This window comes from Danio aesculapii, chromosome 11 (assembly GCF_903798145.1).
Source record: "Danio aesculapii chromosome 11, fDanAes4.1, whole genome shotgun sequence".
Lineage (NCBI taxonomy): Eukaryota > Metazoa > Chordata > Actinopteri > Cypriniformes > Danionidae > Danio > Danio aesculapii.
In genome coordinates, this window is record NC_079445.1 from 5,676,221 (window position 1) to 5,692,797 (window position 16,577).

The 16,577-nt window shown below is 38.5% G+C and overlaps 1 protein-coding gene across 2 annotated transcripts in view; it reads left to right on the top strand.

Annotated features, from left to right (window-relative positions):
- ptprga (protein tyrosine phosphatase receptor type Ga) overlaps window positions 1-16,577 on the top strand; it is a 592,629-nt gene that overhangs the window by 364,184 nt on the left and 211,868 nt on the right. For both annotated transcript variants that reach the window (XM_056467738.1, XM_056467739.1), the window contains exon 4: window positions 6,820-6,968. In XM_056467738.1, the coding sequence (XP_056323713.1) occupies window positions 6,820-6,968 (149 nt within the window). The remainder of the gene's footprint in view (window positions 1-6,819; window positions 6,969-16,577) is intronic.

Below are 16,577 nucleotides of genomic sequence, written 5' to 3' on the forward strand. Positions count from 1 at the left end.
ATTGAAAGATTCGAATTTTGCATCAACGAGCAGTTGGACAGGTTTACCTATTAAAGTGGCCAGTGAGTGTATGGTCTTAGTAGACCGTCAAATATCTTTTTTTGAAAATTCTGAGCAAGATGCTAATGGTCTAATCTAAATTACTGATCTATGCTAAGCTAAGCTAAAAGTTCTCCCACCAAACCCGGAAATCGACTGAATGGATTCATAAATGATTCAGACGATTCTGCTGGTATCTTTTAGGTATTGTTAGACTTTCATGAACTTTTATATAAAAAGGGACATCCCTTATATATGTTAACCCCTCTACATCCACATGCCCATTCCAAACGGCCCTCGGATGGGCGATTTTGCCACAGCAAGCTTTCACAAGCTAGCCCATGACTCCTGCCAGTAGCAGCAGACTGTTCCTCCAGTGTGATGGCAATTCTCTTTAGTCTGAACTTCAGATTGAGACAGATTGTTGTTTTGTTACTGAGCGATTCTGCAGTGTTTGAAAATTGCAGTACTTGATGTTAAATAGCGATCCTAGGGCTGGTAGGTTAATCGAATTGAAATTGCAAATGCAATTGAACAAAGCTGCGATTGTCATGCACATCTTCTCAATGAAGCTGTGTGTTATTTGTAAATCTTCATCAAAGGCCAGAGGGCGCTCTTGAGGACAACCATGAATCTCTTCAAATACACTTGAAGAAACCCAGGAAAGCTTCTGGCGACAATAGCCTTTGCTGAATAAACAGAAGATTTAACTGCTTCCATTGATTCAACGTGATTAAATAACACACGACTATGGAATAGTTTTACAGAAGGATTTATTTCAAACACTCGACTGTAGTTTTGAGGTGAGTTTGAACTAGGGGTGGGCAGAGCGAGGCTTCATGAAACACTGAAACAGTCACAGCAAATGTTTCGAAGCTTCAAAAGGTTTCGAAACCTGTCTCTACAGCGACACCTAGTGGTCATTTTTTATGTATTGCTCTGGACAACTACAGAAAATAAACAGTTAAGCAAATTGAGCAATTATACCCCAAATAGAGATGAGTTTTCAATTGATTCAGTGAAGCGGTGAGAGTTCCTGATTAGCATGCAGAAATAATCGAATCCAGGGTGATGCAGCCATTGATATTAGTTTTTAAAAGCTCTGTTCTTGTAACGTGCTTGCATTTAACGTTGGTCTGACATGCGAATGAACACTTTGTGAATAAAATCGTCTTGTTTTGGTCATTAAAAAAGTTACATTATTAAAATACATCAAGGCGACACGGTGGCTTAGTGGTTAGCACTGTCACCTCACAGCAAGAAGGTTACTGGTTTGAGTCCTGGCTGAATCAGTTGGCATTTCTGTGTGGAGTTTGCATGTTCTCCCTATGTTGGCGTGGGTTTCCTCCAGTTTCCCCCACAGTCCAAAGACATGCGGTATAAGTGAGTTAAATAAACCAAAGTGTATGTGTGAATGAGTGTGTATGGGTGTTTTTCAGTACTGGGTTGCAGCTGGAATGGCATCCGCTGCATAAATAAAGCGACTAAGCTAAAGGAATTTGAATGAATGAATAAAATACATAATTCATAATTATAAAGTCATAGTTTGTATGTCGGGATTCGAACTAGGGGCACTAGGCCTCGAAACACTTCTGAATTGACCAATGCTTTGAATTGTTTGGTCAGATGACCTGGTGTTTCGAATCACTTTAGTCACATGACCTGGGTGTTTCGAATCATGCTTCGGAGCGGTGTTTCGAAACTCTTGTGCTGCAGGATCTCGACACTGTCGAACCGTCAGATTCATGTCAGCCATTCCTAATCTGGACTAAAACCATGTTATTATATGTAGTAATTTACACTAGCTTACTCAATTCACCTATACCACATGTCTTTGGACTTGTGGGGGAAGCGGAGCACCCGAAGGAAACCCACGCGAACATGGAGAGAACATGCAAACTCCACACAGAAATGACAACTGACCCAGCTGAGGCTCGAACCAGCAACCTTCTTGCTGTGAGGCGATCATGCTACCCACTGCGCCACCGTGACACCCACAAATGATACAGAATGAAAGCGTTCAACCATCATACTTTCAAGCTCTATCAAACTTTTATGAAGCGATCTCCTCCTGAACTTTTCCCAGCCGAATTCAGTTTTCATGCTACAGTCTTGCACCATTAAGCCGTACTGCGGCGGAGCATATTGAGGAAGTAAACACAGACACGAATTGCCCAGCGTTTCCCTCCTTAACATAATCCGTGCGGAGGAAGACAAATGTCCCGCTGTTGTCCCATGAATAATGGAGAGCTGCTCTCCTATTTATAACTGACACATGAGTGTTTTATCAGCAAAATAATCACCTGGAACAGGGCGACACAATAAACCTACAGTCCCGGCGCTTCTGAATAATGCATGCCTCAATCAATGATTTAAATCGCTTTCTCTGTGGACGGCTTCAACGTCGAGTGACCTTTGACCTTCTCACCTTGAGCGAACGATCATTAGGGACGTCCTGAACAGGAAAAATTGTTAGTGTGTTAGTGTGTTCGAATGCTGCCATCCACACCAAACAAAAGTTGAGTCTCAGATAGGGTTGGGCGATGTTGACCTATTTGGCATCGTACCATGTCTAATATGAAACATTGCGATGGACGATGGCATCGTTGTCATAGGTGGTGACGATTTAATTATTTATGAATTAATTATTTGTAGCGTTTCAACTACCTGACCCGCATAGGCTTTGTTTTACCCATAAACAAATCATCAATAAGTAAAGATAAGTTACACACAAATTACCACCTGTCAATCACTTTTTTCGCGAGACTCTGGCATGAGTAGGCAGAGTGATCTGTGTCGTTATAATGGCGTCGACAGACTTGGTTGGTGAAAAAAGGGGAACAACCAACAGCAACCAACCAACAGTATCTGAGGTTTTCACTAAAATGACTAAGTACAAGCGTGAAAGTGAAAGACTGAAGCAATGTACTGACCTGCTGACTGCCTGGACCCACTGTCACCAGCGCATGACTGTGTGTGTGGTCACTTGATGTGCATTTTCAGCGGTAGTGTGGACGGAGGGCTGTTCAGAAATGCTAGGTAAAATGGTGGATGATTTTCATTCTAAAATGCCATTTTAAAACTAAAACGTATTAGTGTAAACAGGGCCTCAGTGTGTATTTTCGTGAGCGGATTTGCGACGGGGAAGGGGGGCAGAGGATTGCGATGCTGACTCAGCATCATGGTGTCTATCGGCAATGAATAATGGCATCGTCTATCGGCCCAACCCTAGTCTCAGATCAGTTCCTAATGAACTCTTCAAATGAAACAAAACATGGAAAATGGACCAAAGACGATACAACCGAGTGCTGTGCGATTGTTCGAAATCAAATCGCAATCGTAATTTGAAACATTGTAATTAGTTAATCGCAAAAGGCTGAAATATGAAATATATACAGTTGAAGTCAGGATTATTGACCCCCTGAATTATAAGCCCCCTGTTTATTTTTTCCCCCAATTTTTGTTTAACAGAGAGAAATTTCTTTCAACTCATTTCTAAATATAATAGTTTTAATAACTCATCTCTAATAACTGATTTATTTTATCTTTGCCATGATGACAGAAAATAATATTTGACTGGATATTTTTCAAGACCCTTCTATACAGCTTAAAGTGACATTTAAAGACTTAATTAGGTTAACTAGGCAGCTTAGGGTGATTAGGCAAATTGTTGTATAATGATGGTTTGTTCTGTAGACTATCGAAAAATAATATAGCTATATATATATATATATAATATATGAGGAGTGTTTTGCAAAAAAGTCAACTGAAAGTATTGCCAGTGACTCTCAATCTAGCAAGCAACAGCAAAGTACAGTTTCAGAGTTGTTTCAGCCATGTTAGTTTGCTGAGTGTTCTGTATTTTTTGTTTTGTTTTGTTTTATGATAAGCTACACTATCTCCCTAATTTGAGTTCAACATGTTTAAGGAAAGGTAAGGTCGTTTTATTTGTGCGTCCTGTGTTTCATTTCTGAATATTTAAAAACAAATTGGAATAAATGTTAATAATAACATTGATATTATAATAAATGTAAGTTAATATCTTTTTAGTTGCTTTTTTTAACCAACACTCACTGCATTTTAGCAGTAAGAAGCTACGATACAGATTATTGAGTTGAAACTTGACTACAAAATTAAATCGCAAATCAAAAAAAATCACAATTAGATATTTTCCCCAAATCGCACAGCCCTAATACAACCATAAATTGGATTAGAATCGTCAAACAAGTTTTTTTTTGGCATAATAACAATCCCATTACATTAGGATACAATCAAGACTGAAATTAACCAGTACTGTTATAATTATTGCAGGAATACCAGAAAACATATTTAAATATTGTGTTGGACAATAGGGGAAATGTGACCCTGGACCACAAAACTAGTCTGTTTATGTTCTACATGCAGTAGCCAAAAATATTTTGTATGCATCAAAATTGGTGCTTTTTTTATGCCAAAAATCATTTGAGTAAAGATCATGTTATATAGGCATATTTTGTGAATTGCTAAGAATTAAACTTTAAAGTCTTTATTTGAGAAAACCTTCATATTTTTAAGTATTTGAGGGTTTTTTTTTTGTTTTGTTTTGTTTTGTTTTTTGAGCTCTTAGATTACAGATTTTCTAAATCTCTTACAAATATTATCCCATCCTAACAATCCACACATCAATGGAAAGCATATTAATTCAGCTTTCAGATTATGTATAAATCTCAACTTCAAAAAAAAAAAAAGACTTATGACTGGTTTTGTGGTTTAGGGTCACAAATGGGAAACCACTGGACACAACATACATTTTAAAAGTGCATGTTGAACTAATTTTGAAAGCATAAATAATACTACTCCTAACACAGGCCCGTAGGCAGGCTGGTGTAAAGTGGTGGTTCTTTTTTCTCAAAAGTGGACCTTTTTGGCAATTATTCGCCTTATGTTCTGTTTAATTATGAGGTTTAAATACTACATCTTAGTTACATTTTAAGCAATATTTTAAGCTGAATTAGCTTGTCGGATGGTCATCATAACCACACTTTTTGAGGTACTAAACACATTTGTTAAATATATAGAATAAAGAATATTTTGAAATACAAATTTATTCCATCATATATCATTAGAAAAAAGGAACTGAAGTTTTAAATGAAAAAAGTACATTTTGAAAGTTCATGGATAACAAAAATAGCACAATTAGTGTTCAAATGAACTTTAATATGGTGCTTTACACCTTTTTATTGGTATTTTTTTCTTTCAAGAATAAGGTTCATGATTCAGAATAAAATTTGGGCTAGTTGTAGTGAAAGATGACTTCACTATCATCATATTGTCTGTTTTCTTGCACAGATGGATGTTGGACTCATGAAAAACAATTGTTTGCATTCATTAGACGCCTTCTTTGATGGGTTATTTTCACAATTTATGATGACATAGCAGTCAAAATAAGACAAATAAGCTCATGTATGGGACAATACTGGACCTTTTATCAGTGGGAGATGGGTCTTTTGAACCACCCAAACCTGGCTACAGGCCTCTAACAATAAAACATCAAATTCTTTTGCTCAAAATTAAGAATCAAGTGAAGTGTATTGCATTTCGTGCATAGTATTTTACTCAGTGTGCTTGATTCTACTTTATTTATACTGAAAAACCACCTACTGCAGATGATGTACTTTATCAATACTGCAGTAAAAGTAAAAGCAGCATGCTATTCCAGACATAGAGGTGTTTTTTTGGAGCTATGTGTGTGTGTATATGTGTGTATTGTTGGACTGCCCAGTGCTCAGGCTTCTCACAGACCCCCCGACCAAATTAAACTTGAGAAATTCATGAGATCTCGGAACCTTGAAGATACATTTGCATTGATCAAGGATTTACTGGCAAGCGAGGCCTAGTTTTCACATGCTGCCGTTCCAAGGTCCTGCTGGCTTAGCCGTCTAATTCCTGCCTGTTTGTTAAAGCTCATGAAGCTCAACGCTGGAATAACTAATGAAACCGATTCTCCCTCTCATGTCGGATTACGTCAAAGAATCAACAAGAGACCGAAGGACTTAAAGAGGAGCGGAGAGAAGGACGCTTGTTGTTGTGTTTAGTTTTTTCCCAGGCTGTTTGTGTGCGAGTGTGTCCTGCCATCTTAGTTTTTGCCCCCTGGCACCTCAGAGCCACTTCACGTTGCTGTGGTGACGGATTTCAGCCTGCCACCAGTTGATTGCTTCAATATCTCAGCGTTTGGACACTAGCCTGTTTCGCTAAGATTACAAGCGAGGTTTCAGAGGAGCCGTTCTTTTAAATAGGACACAAATCTCTGGTGGCAAGCAAAAATCATTCGGAAATTCAATCAGAAAAGGAAATCTGCCCAACAAAGGCCACGCTATTTAGGGTCGCGCCCGTTAATTAAAGTCCGGTCCTGGTGCGGAAGACCAATTTGTGATTTCTAAATGCTTTTTTTTGTGTGGATGGAAAAGCTTTCAGTATTAGTTCATCTTTTTTTAAGACCTGGGTTTTATGAAATAACAAAAGAAATCAAAATGAGCCATTTGACAGGAAGAGAAGGGGAAATGTCTTCTCTCAGACAAATTATTTCTTCATTTGGCACCTGGCCTTCTGAGGGCGACAGCAATCCCTATTTAAAAAACAACCAATACACTTAATTCTTAAAATAAAACAATATGTTTTGCATATCTAGAAAATGCTTCTTAATTTAAGAATTTTGAGATATATGGACTTGAAAAAAGACAAACTGTGAATGCATTGTTTTTACTTACATGAAATGAAAGCTCTTTCCTTTTTTCCTCACAGTGGCGATCTTCCTAAAGGATGATTATTTCGTGAGAGGAGCCGGGCTACCGGGCCGTTTCAAAGCCGAGAAGGTGGAGTTCCACTGGGGCCAGAGCAATGGTTCCGACGGCTCGGAGCACAGCATCAATGGCAGGAGATTCCCTGTGGAGGTGAGCTTCAGCTAATCTCTCTCCAGCTTCTGTTCCATATCTAAACAACCCAGCTCCGCAAAACTCACAAATCTGGCCCACTTGATTTATTTTGAAGGGCTACGCCAACTTCTTGAGAATTAGACTCTTACTTGAGGCTTTGTTTCAAGAATGCATTCAAGAATATTACTTTTGCCGTGTCGTCTACTGCAGAGGTTCTATTCAGATTTCCATTTTCCTGTTTTGGTTAAAGTGTCTCCATGGTTATCACTGTCGCTTCACAGCAAGAAGGTTGTTAGTTTGAGTCCCGACTGGCCCAGTTGGCATTTCTGCATGGAGTTTGCATGTTCTCCCCATGTTTGTGTGGGTTTCTTCTGAGTGCTCCGGTTTCCCCCACAGTCTGGAATAAGCTAAATTGTCTATATTATATGAGAGTGTGTTTAAATGAGAAAAAGTATGGATGGTAGTGACTGCAAGGACATCCGCTGTGTAAAACATATGTCAGCTTTATGTAGTCCATGATAGTCTTTGTATGGAGAGAAAGCTGGAGGAATCTTGCTGGTGTGTATAGAGGAGGAACTGGCTGTCTTGTATGTGTGTAAAGGCGTTCCTATATTGATTGAACAGAACATTATGGAGACGAGCGCTCTCTTGGGTCTGATCACTGGCTGCTTGTGTCTCTCTTTGCCGTCCTGATTTATCATTATGGCCGCCTGGCACCTCTCATGCACGCTTGAGACCAGTTTTATCGGCCAGCCTCAGATATGCAAGTGATCAGAATTTTTTGGCTTGCCTTTCAACCTTAAGTGCGATGGACATTGTTTGGTTTTGGTGGTTGTAGTTTTATCGCTGCCCTCTCACCCAACCTAATTTAGAGAGTAAAATATGTGTTCTTTGCCCGCATTAGCAGCCCTTGTATTGGCAGTTTGATGGGGCTGGGTGTGATGATGTCATCTTATTACAAATCACATTGGTGCTGAAGGTCTCCTACTGCACTCCTACCAGCCTAGTTTTATTGAACTTGCAATATTGTCAAAAACACAGAACTTTTATTACTTATATGTAAAAAGGCATGCGAGACCATTCCAATATTTTGTTCATCTCCAAATATTGACCTCAGCACCGGACAGCCTCACAGCAGCTCAATGAAAGAGGAAGATTTGCAGTGATTCTCTACTATTCTATTCATTTAACCCAATGCAATGCTTAGAACATCACTGTGCCTCTCGCGATCTGTTCTCTTGCTCATTCACCGTCGCCATCATTTCCGGAGTTTTTTTTAACTAATTTGCAGGTGTCACAGAGCCACTATGCATATAACGAAGTCACAACAGCTCAAAACACTGGATGTACAGTGGTTGCACTTGCAACAAGGAGACCATCACTCACCTGAGTTGCCAATAGAGTGTATTAACAGTGGTCACACGACATCTCTATGTATTTTAGTGTTGTGGTTGGACCGCAGTGATCTCTCATGTCCCCACACATCATTTACCTATTCACATGTTGTAGCTGCTGTGCGTATAACCCAGGTGTGCACTCCCCTTTATCCTTTGCTTGTAAACTCATACAGTGCATCCAGAAAGTATTCATAGCGCTTCACTTTTTCCACATATTTTTATGTTACAGCCTTATTCCAAAATGGATTCAATTCATTTATTTCCTTAAAATTCTACACACAATACCCCATAATGAGTTTTTTGAAATTGTTGCAAATTTATTTAAAAAAAAACCCATGAAAAATCACATGTACAGAAGTATTCACAGCTTTTGCTCAATACTTTGTTGATGCATCTTTGGCAGTAATTACAGCCTCAAGTCTTTTTGAATATGATGCCACAAGCTTGGCACACCTGTCTTTCGGAATTTTTCCCCATTCCTCTTTGCAGAACCTCTCAAGCTCAGGTTGGATTTGAAGCGACGGTGTACTGCCATTTTCAGATCTCTCCAGAGAAGTTCAATAGGATTCAGGTCTGGGCTCTGGCTGGGCCACTCAAGAACATTCCCAGAGTTGTTGTGAAGCCACTCCATTGATATTTTGGAGGTGTGCTTTGGGTCATTGTCCTGCTGGAAGGTGAACCGTTGCCCCAGTCTGTGGCCAAGAGCACTCTGAAGCAGGTATTCATTCAGGATGTCTCTGTACATTGCTGCATTCATCTTTCCCTCTATCCTGACTAGTCTTCCAGTTCCTGCTGCTGAAAAATCTCCCCACAGCAAGATGCTGCAACCACTATGCTTCACTGTAGGGATGGTATTAGCCTGGTGATGAGCGGTGCCTGGTTTTCTCCAAACGTAACGCCCAGCGTTCACTCCAAAGAGTTCAATTTTTGTCTCAACAGAGCAGAGAATTTAGTTTCTTATGGTCTGAGAGTTTTTCAGATTCCTTTTTGCAAATTCCAGGTCGGGAGTGGCTTCCGTCTGGCCACTCTACAGGCCTGATTGGTGGATTGCTGCAGAGATGGTTGTTCTTCTTTAAGGTTCTCCTCTCTGCACAGAAGAGCGCTGGAGCTCAGACAGAGTAACCATCGGGTTATTGATCACCTCCCTGACTAAGGCCCTTCTCCCCCGATCACTCAGCTTAGATTGCCGGCCAGGTCTAGGAAGAGTCTTGGTGGTTCCAAACATCTTCCACTTATGGATGATGGAGGCCACTGTGCTTATTGGAACTTTCAGAGCAGCAGAAATTTTTCTGTAACCTTCCCCAGCTTTGTTTCTAGAGACAATCCTGTCTCATAGGTCTACAGCCAATTCCTTTGTCTTCATGCTTGGTTTGTGCTTTGACATGCACTGTCAACCCTGGGACCTTATATAGACAGGTGTATGCCTTTTCAAATCATGTCCAATCAGATGAATTTACCACAGGTGAACTCCAATTAAGCTGCTGAAACATCTCAAGAATGATCAGTGGAAACAGAAAATACCTTAGCTCAATTTAGAGCTTCACGCCAAATGCTGTGAATACTTCTTTACATTTGATTTTTCAGGTTTTTTTATTTGTAATAAATTTCAAAAATTTCAAAAACTCTTTTTTCATATTGTCATTATGAAAATTTAATCCATTTTGGAATAATGCTGTAACATAAAAAAAGTGAAAAATGTGAAGCCTTAGAAGTACTTTCTGGATGCACTGTAACACTTGCGTTTATGAGATCAGTGAGTACCAATCCAGCCATTAAATGTAATTATCAGCCTATACCGATCTCCAAATATGGACCGAGGTCACATATTCGATTCATATTGGTTAAATTTTCACATATGAATGAGGCTTTAATCCGATCTGAGTAAATCAGAATCTTAACTGTACGTGGGCCTTATCTAATCCAAAATAAATCATTGGGTCAAATGAGTGCAGTGTAAAGGCAGCCTAAATGACCCTAATAAAGCATTTCCTTTTGAGTGTTACACATTTAATCAAAGTGTATGGTTCTAACTCCTTCATTTTCTAAATTTGCATTTGCAAACAGTTCAATTGTCTTTCCTCCGACAGTGACTTTTGTACAGTCTCACTAGAGCGATCTGTGTTTAGGTTCCTCTCATGTCTGTCTGTCTGTAGTGTGTTTGACTTGTGCGCTCTGTCACATTTAGTGGATGTGTGTTGAGCCTGAAGCACGGAGAATGTAGATGAGGCTGCTCTTTTCACTCCGTTACGCAATCCGAGCTGTACAAAGAAAAAGACAAAGAGACAGACGCCAGGAAGGACAGTTTGGAACATCACAGTAGCAATACTGACATAAGATGGCAAAAAGAGAAAATGCTAGAGCCTGTGTCACGTTTTGTTGTTGTGATTAATTGTTAAAGCTTTTATCACGGTATTAAGTATTATCGCAACATTACGGTATACAGTATTATCGCAACATTACGGTATACAGTATTATTGATGACGGGGTTTGCGTCTAGCAAAGAATGGTTCCAAAAATTGGGTAAGACAAAAACAAAGCCAAAAAAAAATAAATAAACAAGTAAATAACAGGGTGAGAATGTGGTAAAATCTGAAAATGTACTTTTTCTGTATTGCTTTTCATAACACTGTTAGTTGGGTTAAGGGAATTGGGTTGGTGCTGGTCAATCTGGTCAATTTTAAAACACTATCGGTTGGGTTTAGGGAAGGAGGTGGGAGGGGTTACCGGTCGGTTGGTCAGTCAATCGACAGCGCCCCTAGTGCATTAACGTAAGAACTGCAGGCATGAATGGCACTCGCGAGAGAAATTTGAGATCTCAAAATGCCTACACAGCGGCCTCTTGTGGATTCGTGAAAACAAAATCTGCAAAAAAAGTAGCTCCTGGGACGTATTTGGTGCTCTCCAGAAATCTATATAGGGGTACGTATTCTGAATGAGCCTGGGTTTAAATCAATGTTTACAGGTTTACAACATTTTCCAAAATAATTAGCAAATAATGAGTATATTTATCATTTTCGTAGGTCAGATTAACATCTGAATAATCTTTAAGACAGTATAATCAACAATTATCAAATAATAAACAATTATTTACTGTATTTTTAAATGCTATTATCAAAATAAATTGTAATATTAAATATCGGCATTTGTCTAATCAAGACATTTTAAAAAAAAAGTCTGGAGCTGAAGTGAAGTGTGGCCTATTATGAATTAGTCTTCACCAGCCGAGACACTAGCTTACAACCAACATGCTCATTAACGAAACTAATTGAGTCAGAAAGCTAATTAAAGCTATCAGCGGTGGGGCCCGGTGGTTTTCCCGGCATGACGTCACGTGTTTTGGCTTGTGCTTCTTTTCACGAAAGCTCTCAGATACACATCCTTCAAGCAGCACTCTCGGACAACGGTGTCACCTGTGGATTAAAACCATTTACAAAAACCCACATTCAGCATAAGTGCTCCTTATAAAGTGGTCATGACATGATTTAAAGGGTGTAGACCGAGAGAAGAGGGCTCATTAAACTGAATTAATTACACTAATTAGAACCACTGAAGAATTATTGAAAGACTAAGGATGGAGGGCTTTCTGTTGTTGTGTTTGCTTTTGTTTTTCAATTCTCTTTTAAGGCTGCTTTTTTTAAAATTCCAAATGATTGGTCATTATACACTGATAGCCGAATAATAAATTGTCATCACAATATCATACTAAACTATTCTAAGAACAATCAGGTATGGTTTCAGTTGTATTTTCATGCCTGGAATTGCATGAATACAAACTGTTATCAGTCTGGACTTCAAAGCGCAGTTAGGCCTTGATCACAGCAAACGTGCTTTGTGCGAGTAGAGACACCATTTTAAATGATTTTCCAATGTCAGCAAGCATTTTTTAAACAAATTGCCACGAGCACCTCGTTATTTTGTCAGTGCGCACTGTGCGCCTGCAGTTTAAAAAAAAAAAGTCCACTCTGAGCGGAAAAAGCGTTCTACATCAGTCGCATCTTTTTCATCGTCCAATCAAATCAAAGCAGAGGTGGCGTTTCCATTGAGATTACAGCAGTGTTTGTGTTGTCAAGACGGCTACGGAGACTTTTAAAGATGGAGGAGAGACTAGTGGGTGCTGTTTCAAGTTATCCAGAGCTGTATGACTTCATAAATTGTAAATATCACAATATTATGAAATATTACAGTTACAGCAAAGCTCGCACACAATACAGAGCTGATTCAGCGGTTGTCTAGCAACTTAAAAAGCGCAGTGCACTTCTTTTTTTATAGTCAACAAAAAAGGTAGTGTGATGGGGCTTGTGTTCTCAGAATGGAAAATCATGTTCAGTGTTATCGGATTACCTTAGACCAGTGGTTTCCAAAGTGGGGGTCGCGGGACAATGCCAGGGGGACGCTTGGTGATTTCTAAAATCAAGTCAATTTTATTAAACTATTACCATATTTTAACCATAACCCTCAGAAGATAAAAATAGTAGTTTTTAATAGTAAAAAAACAACAACATGCAAATATAAAGCCATCAGCCAGATTTTATAGCACCAGGTTTAATTTTCTGACACCTTTATGGCAATCAAATACATTAAAAATAAATACAGGACTCAAATAAATATTGAGAATTATTTCTGATTGGCGGTCTCCAAAAATAAATGAATAGACTTGTGCTGAAAACACCAGTCTCATTAGCTGAGGTTAATATTAAATCAAACTAATTAATAAAACTATAAAAAATGACTATAAAATATATATATATGGTTGTTGTTGGGCTGTTGCACTTTTCTGGGTTGTCAGTATGCGCGTGTTTATATAACTTAGGTCTAGAACTGCACGATTCTGGCTAAAATGAGAGTCGCGATTTTTTTGCTAAAAATAAAGATCACAATTTTCTCAGGATTCTGTAGATGTAATATAAAGGATAATACGAGTAGGATATTATTATTGTTATTTCTCAAACATATGATAAAAAACTATATTAATATGTAGGTCTACTGTTTATTCTCATGCTCAACACTTTGTGTTTGCTAAGAAAGAAAACAGCATATCAAATGCTTGTCGTAGCCTAATCATAACTCTATAATGCCATATGATTATTTAAATGTTGTGCATGCTTTCAGTTTCATTTTCACTGCTAAGTGCGGATCATACTTTCCGTGCGGCTCTCAAACAATCCCTCTGTTTCACAAACTCAACGTTATTACCTGTTATTCACAGCCTATGCAGGTTCTGTTCACTAAAGTAGACTTCATTCACAGGCGTGCGCCCTCCCTCTCTGTGGTAACAGCTCACAGTCAGCAGCTCACATCACGTGTGATATCGCGGTCGCAAATACATCATTACATGAAGACAGAAATGGCATTTTTGGGTGAATTATACCTTATAGATACAGTATATGACTCTTTCAACACCATTTCAACACCATTAGTGTCCACGTTGCTGAACAAGGTATGTAAAACAATGTGAAGACCTGTGCGGCCGCCTTTTCTTCTCTCCTGAACTTGAAAATATGATTGGCAGAGTTGTAGAAATGCTGGATTAAGATGGTCTAGGGGGTCGAATCGAAATCGCCATCTTTTTTCGATTAATTGTGCAGCTCTACTTGGGTCTATTGTTGTGTGCGGATCATTTGTATATTTATGAGTACCTCCGTGAAATTTGGGGGTTGCGAGTCACTCGCATTGCTATTTTAGGGGCCGCGGGCTAAAAAGTTTGGGAACCCCTGCTTTAGACAACCATGCTGATTCATACTGGACAAACCAATCCGACGCCAAACATCTTGTGCAGATAAAAACCAACTGTGTTGTCAGCTTACGTCAGAATAAATATCAGAACAAATAAATATTTGGTTATCGCTCATATCAGTGTTTACAAAACATTACCAAGTCAATGACTGGCGCATTTGTATTACATTCCAGAGAGCTCCGTTATCAGCACTACAGTGTAAAATTAAACCGTTTTCATGTTGACTGGCTCAGATTGACATGGAATGAAACCGTTTTGCCCAATAGTGGACAAAGTGGCTTTTTAAAACTGTACTAAATTAAACATTATTAATATACAGTTTTTTAATAAATACATTTTAATAAATACAATATTTGTCATTTGTATTTTGTTACATTATAATCAGAAGATTTAACTGCTTTCATTGATGTAACATAACTGATAGACACACTATGGAATCAGCTCACAGAAAGACTTATTTCAAAAGCTTGACTGAAGTTGTGAAGTGAGTTTGGAGTAAAAAACATGTTATTAATGTGGTATTTTACTCCACAGAGCTAGAGTTCATTGAGAAATGACCCAAACAGCTCTCAGTATCACGGAACAATTATCTCGATAGCATTTTCATCTAATTAAATCAATTTTTAAATACATTTTTGTGCAGATAGTCTGTGTACTAAAACTCAATGTTTTAAATACTGCTCTATCTGACCTGCTCTACTGCTCCAACATCTGCTGGAGGTTTACTAGGACTGGCTTTAATAGCAAAATGTACATGGAAATTGCCTTTGATTAATTGCTCAATCATATTATTTATTCATTTTTTGAGTTTTTGGGGGATTTTCTTGTTCATTTCCGAAATGGATTAGAGTGTTCATGCCGCGGATTCTCTTCCTACATCCATATGTGCCATAGGTGACATTAGGCAGCATATTCCATTATTTGTGATCGGCTGCATGAGCTTTTTCCTATATACATAGACTTGCTTAAAGGTTTCTTTGAACATACTTCATAGGGTTGTTTATGGCCTTCTTTGCCTTCCTCACACTGGTTGATGTCCACGTCTATGCAATCTCTGCTGCTGAGCTTGACTGACTGTCAACACTTGGACAGGATGCTGGAAGGTCTGGGGGTTTTAGCCCTGTGTAGTATCTCTTTGTTCTCTTTGTTAGTAACATGACCATGGTACAGTTCCTTAGAGAATGCATGAGGTGAAATTGGTGGAGGTGTGTTTCGCAAACAACAACATATCTCAGTAGTGAACTTTCATAGATTTATGACTGATTAAACTAACTAGTTATTTACCAGTGAATTGTTTTGCAGACACTTTACTTGAACCACGTTGTCATTAATGATATCATGCAGATGGATACATATAACAAGCGTGGTATCTAAAGACTGCTTCACAGTTTTGTTCTTTGTTATTTTGCTTTTTTATTATGCCAGTTTCCTTATGTCGCTCCAGGGTTTTTCAGTATGTGCTGTATGTATTATATCTTCAGAAGGTTTAACCTTCAAGCAAAATAAAAGATGTAGAATGACATGCGTATGTGTATGGAATGAAAGATGTTGGCTTGCTGTTCTTAGTTATGTTTATTATCTGTTTAAGCCTATGAGCTCTATTTTAATGATCTAGGCACAAAGTCTAAAGCACATGGCACAAAAGCATTAGGGGCATGTCCAAATCCACTTTTTCCATTTCCAAATCCACTATTTTAAGGATGAAAAAATACGGTTTGGGCCGCGGCGCATGGTCTAACAGGGTTGTGTTATTCTCTTAATGAGTTATGGGTGTGTTTTAAGCATAATGCGCATTAAACCATCAGCTCATCTCGCATTAATCCAAGTCTCATCTCCCATTCTCTTTAAGTGATGGATAGAGTACATCTAGAAAGCTAGTTTCGCAGAATAATGTCTGACAGGCTTATCGGCAGCCAGTCGCAAAGTGCTTTTATAAAGTTGCTCAATAAATCACTGACTACTATTTCAAAACTTTCCAAAGCAGTCAAAAACTATGGCTTGACAAACAAGCAGATTTATATAAATGTAGATGGAAGTATATGAATTTGGATTTATTTGCTGACTGTCAAGGTGATTCGAAGTTCCTAGATGAGACAGTTTTATTTAGAGGTTGTTAACTGGAAATAACATACCTATAAATTTCACAACTGACCAATCAGAAAGAGTATTCCAGACAGGAGTGTAATAAGTAATGGACAAAGAACATCCAGGAAGTTGCTATGGCAGAATAACAGGTTTATTGGCAGCCTGAAGTTAAGAAGAGGGCTGTTGTATAAGACTAAAGGACTTTAATCTGCTAAAACAACCATCAGGATGTACTTTATCCCGCTTATTACATGGCTACTCGCCACAAAATGTAAATATTATCCACAAAACATTGTTCTGAGCCATAATAGCTTACTAATACTTTAATTAAAAGCAAAGCTGACAGAAACAAACAGCTGATGGCGTATACACTAATTTGATCATTATTCAGTCACAAGATGGTGGCAAACA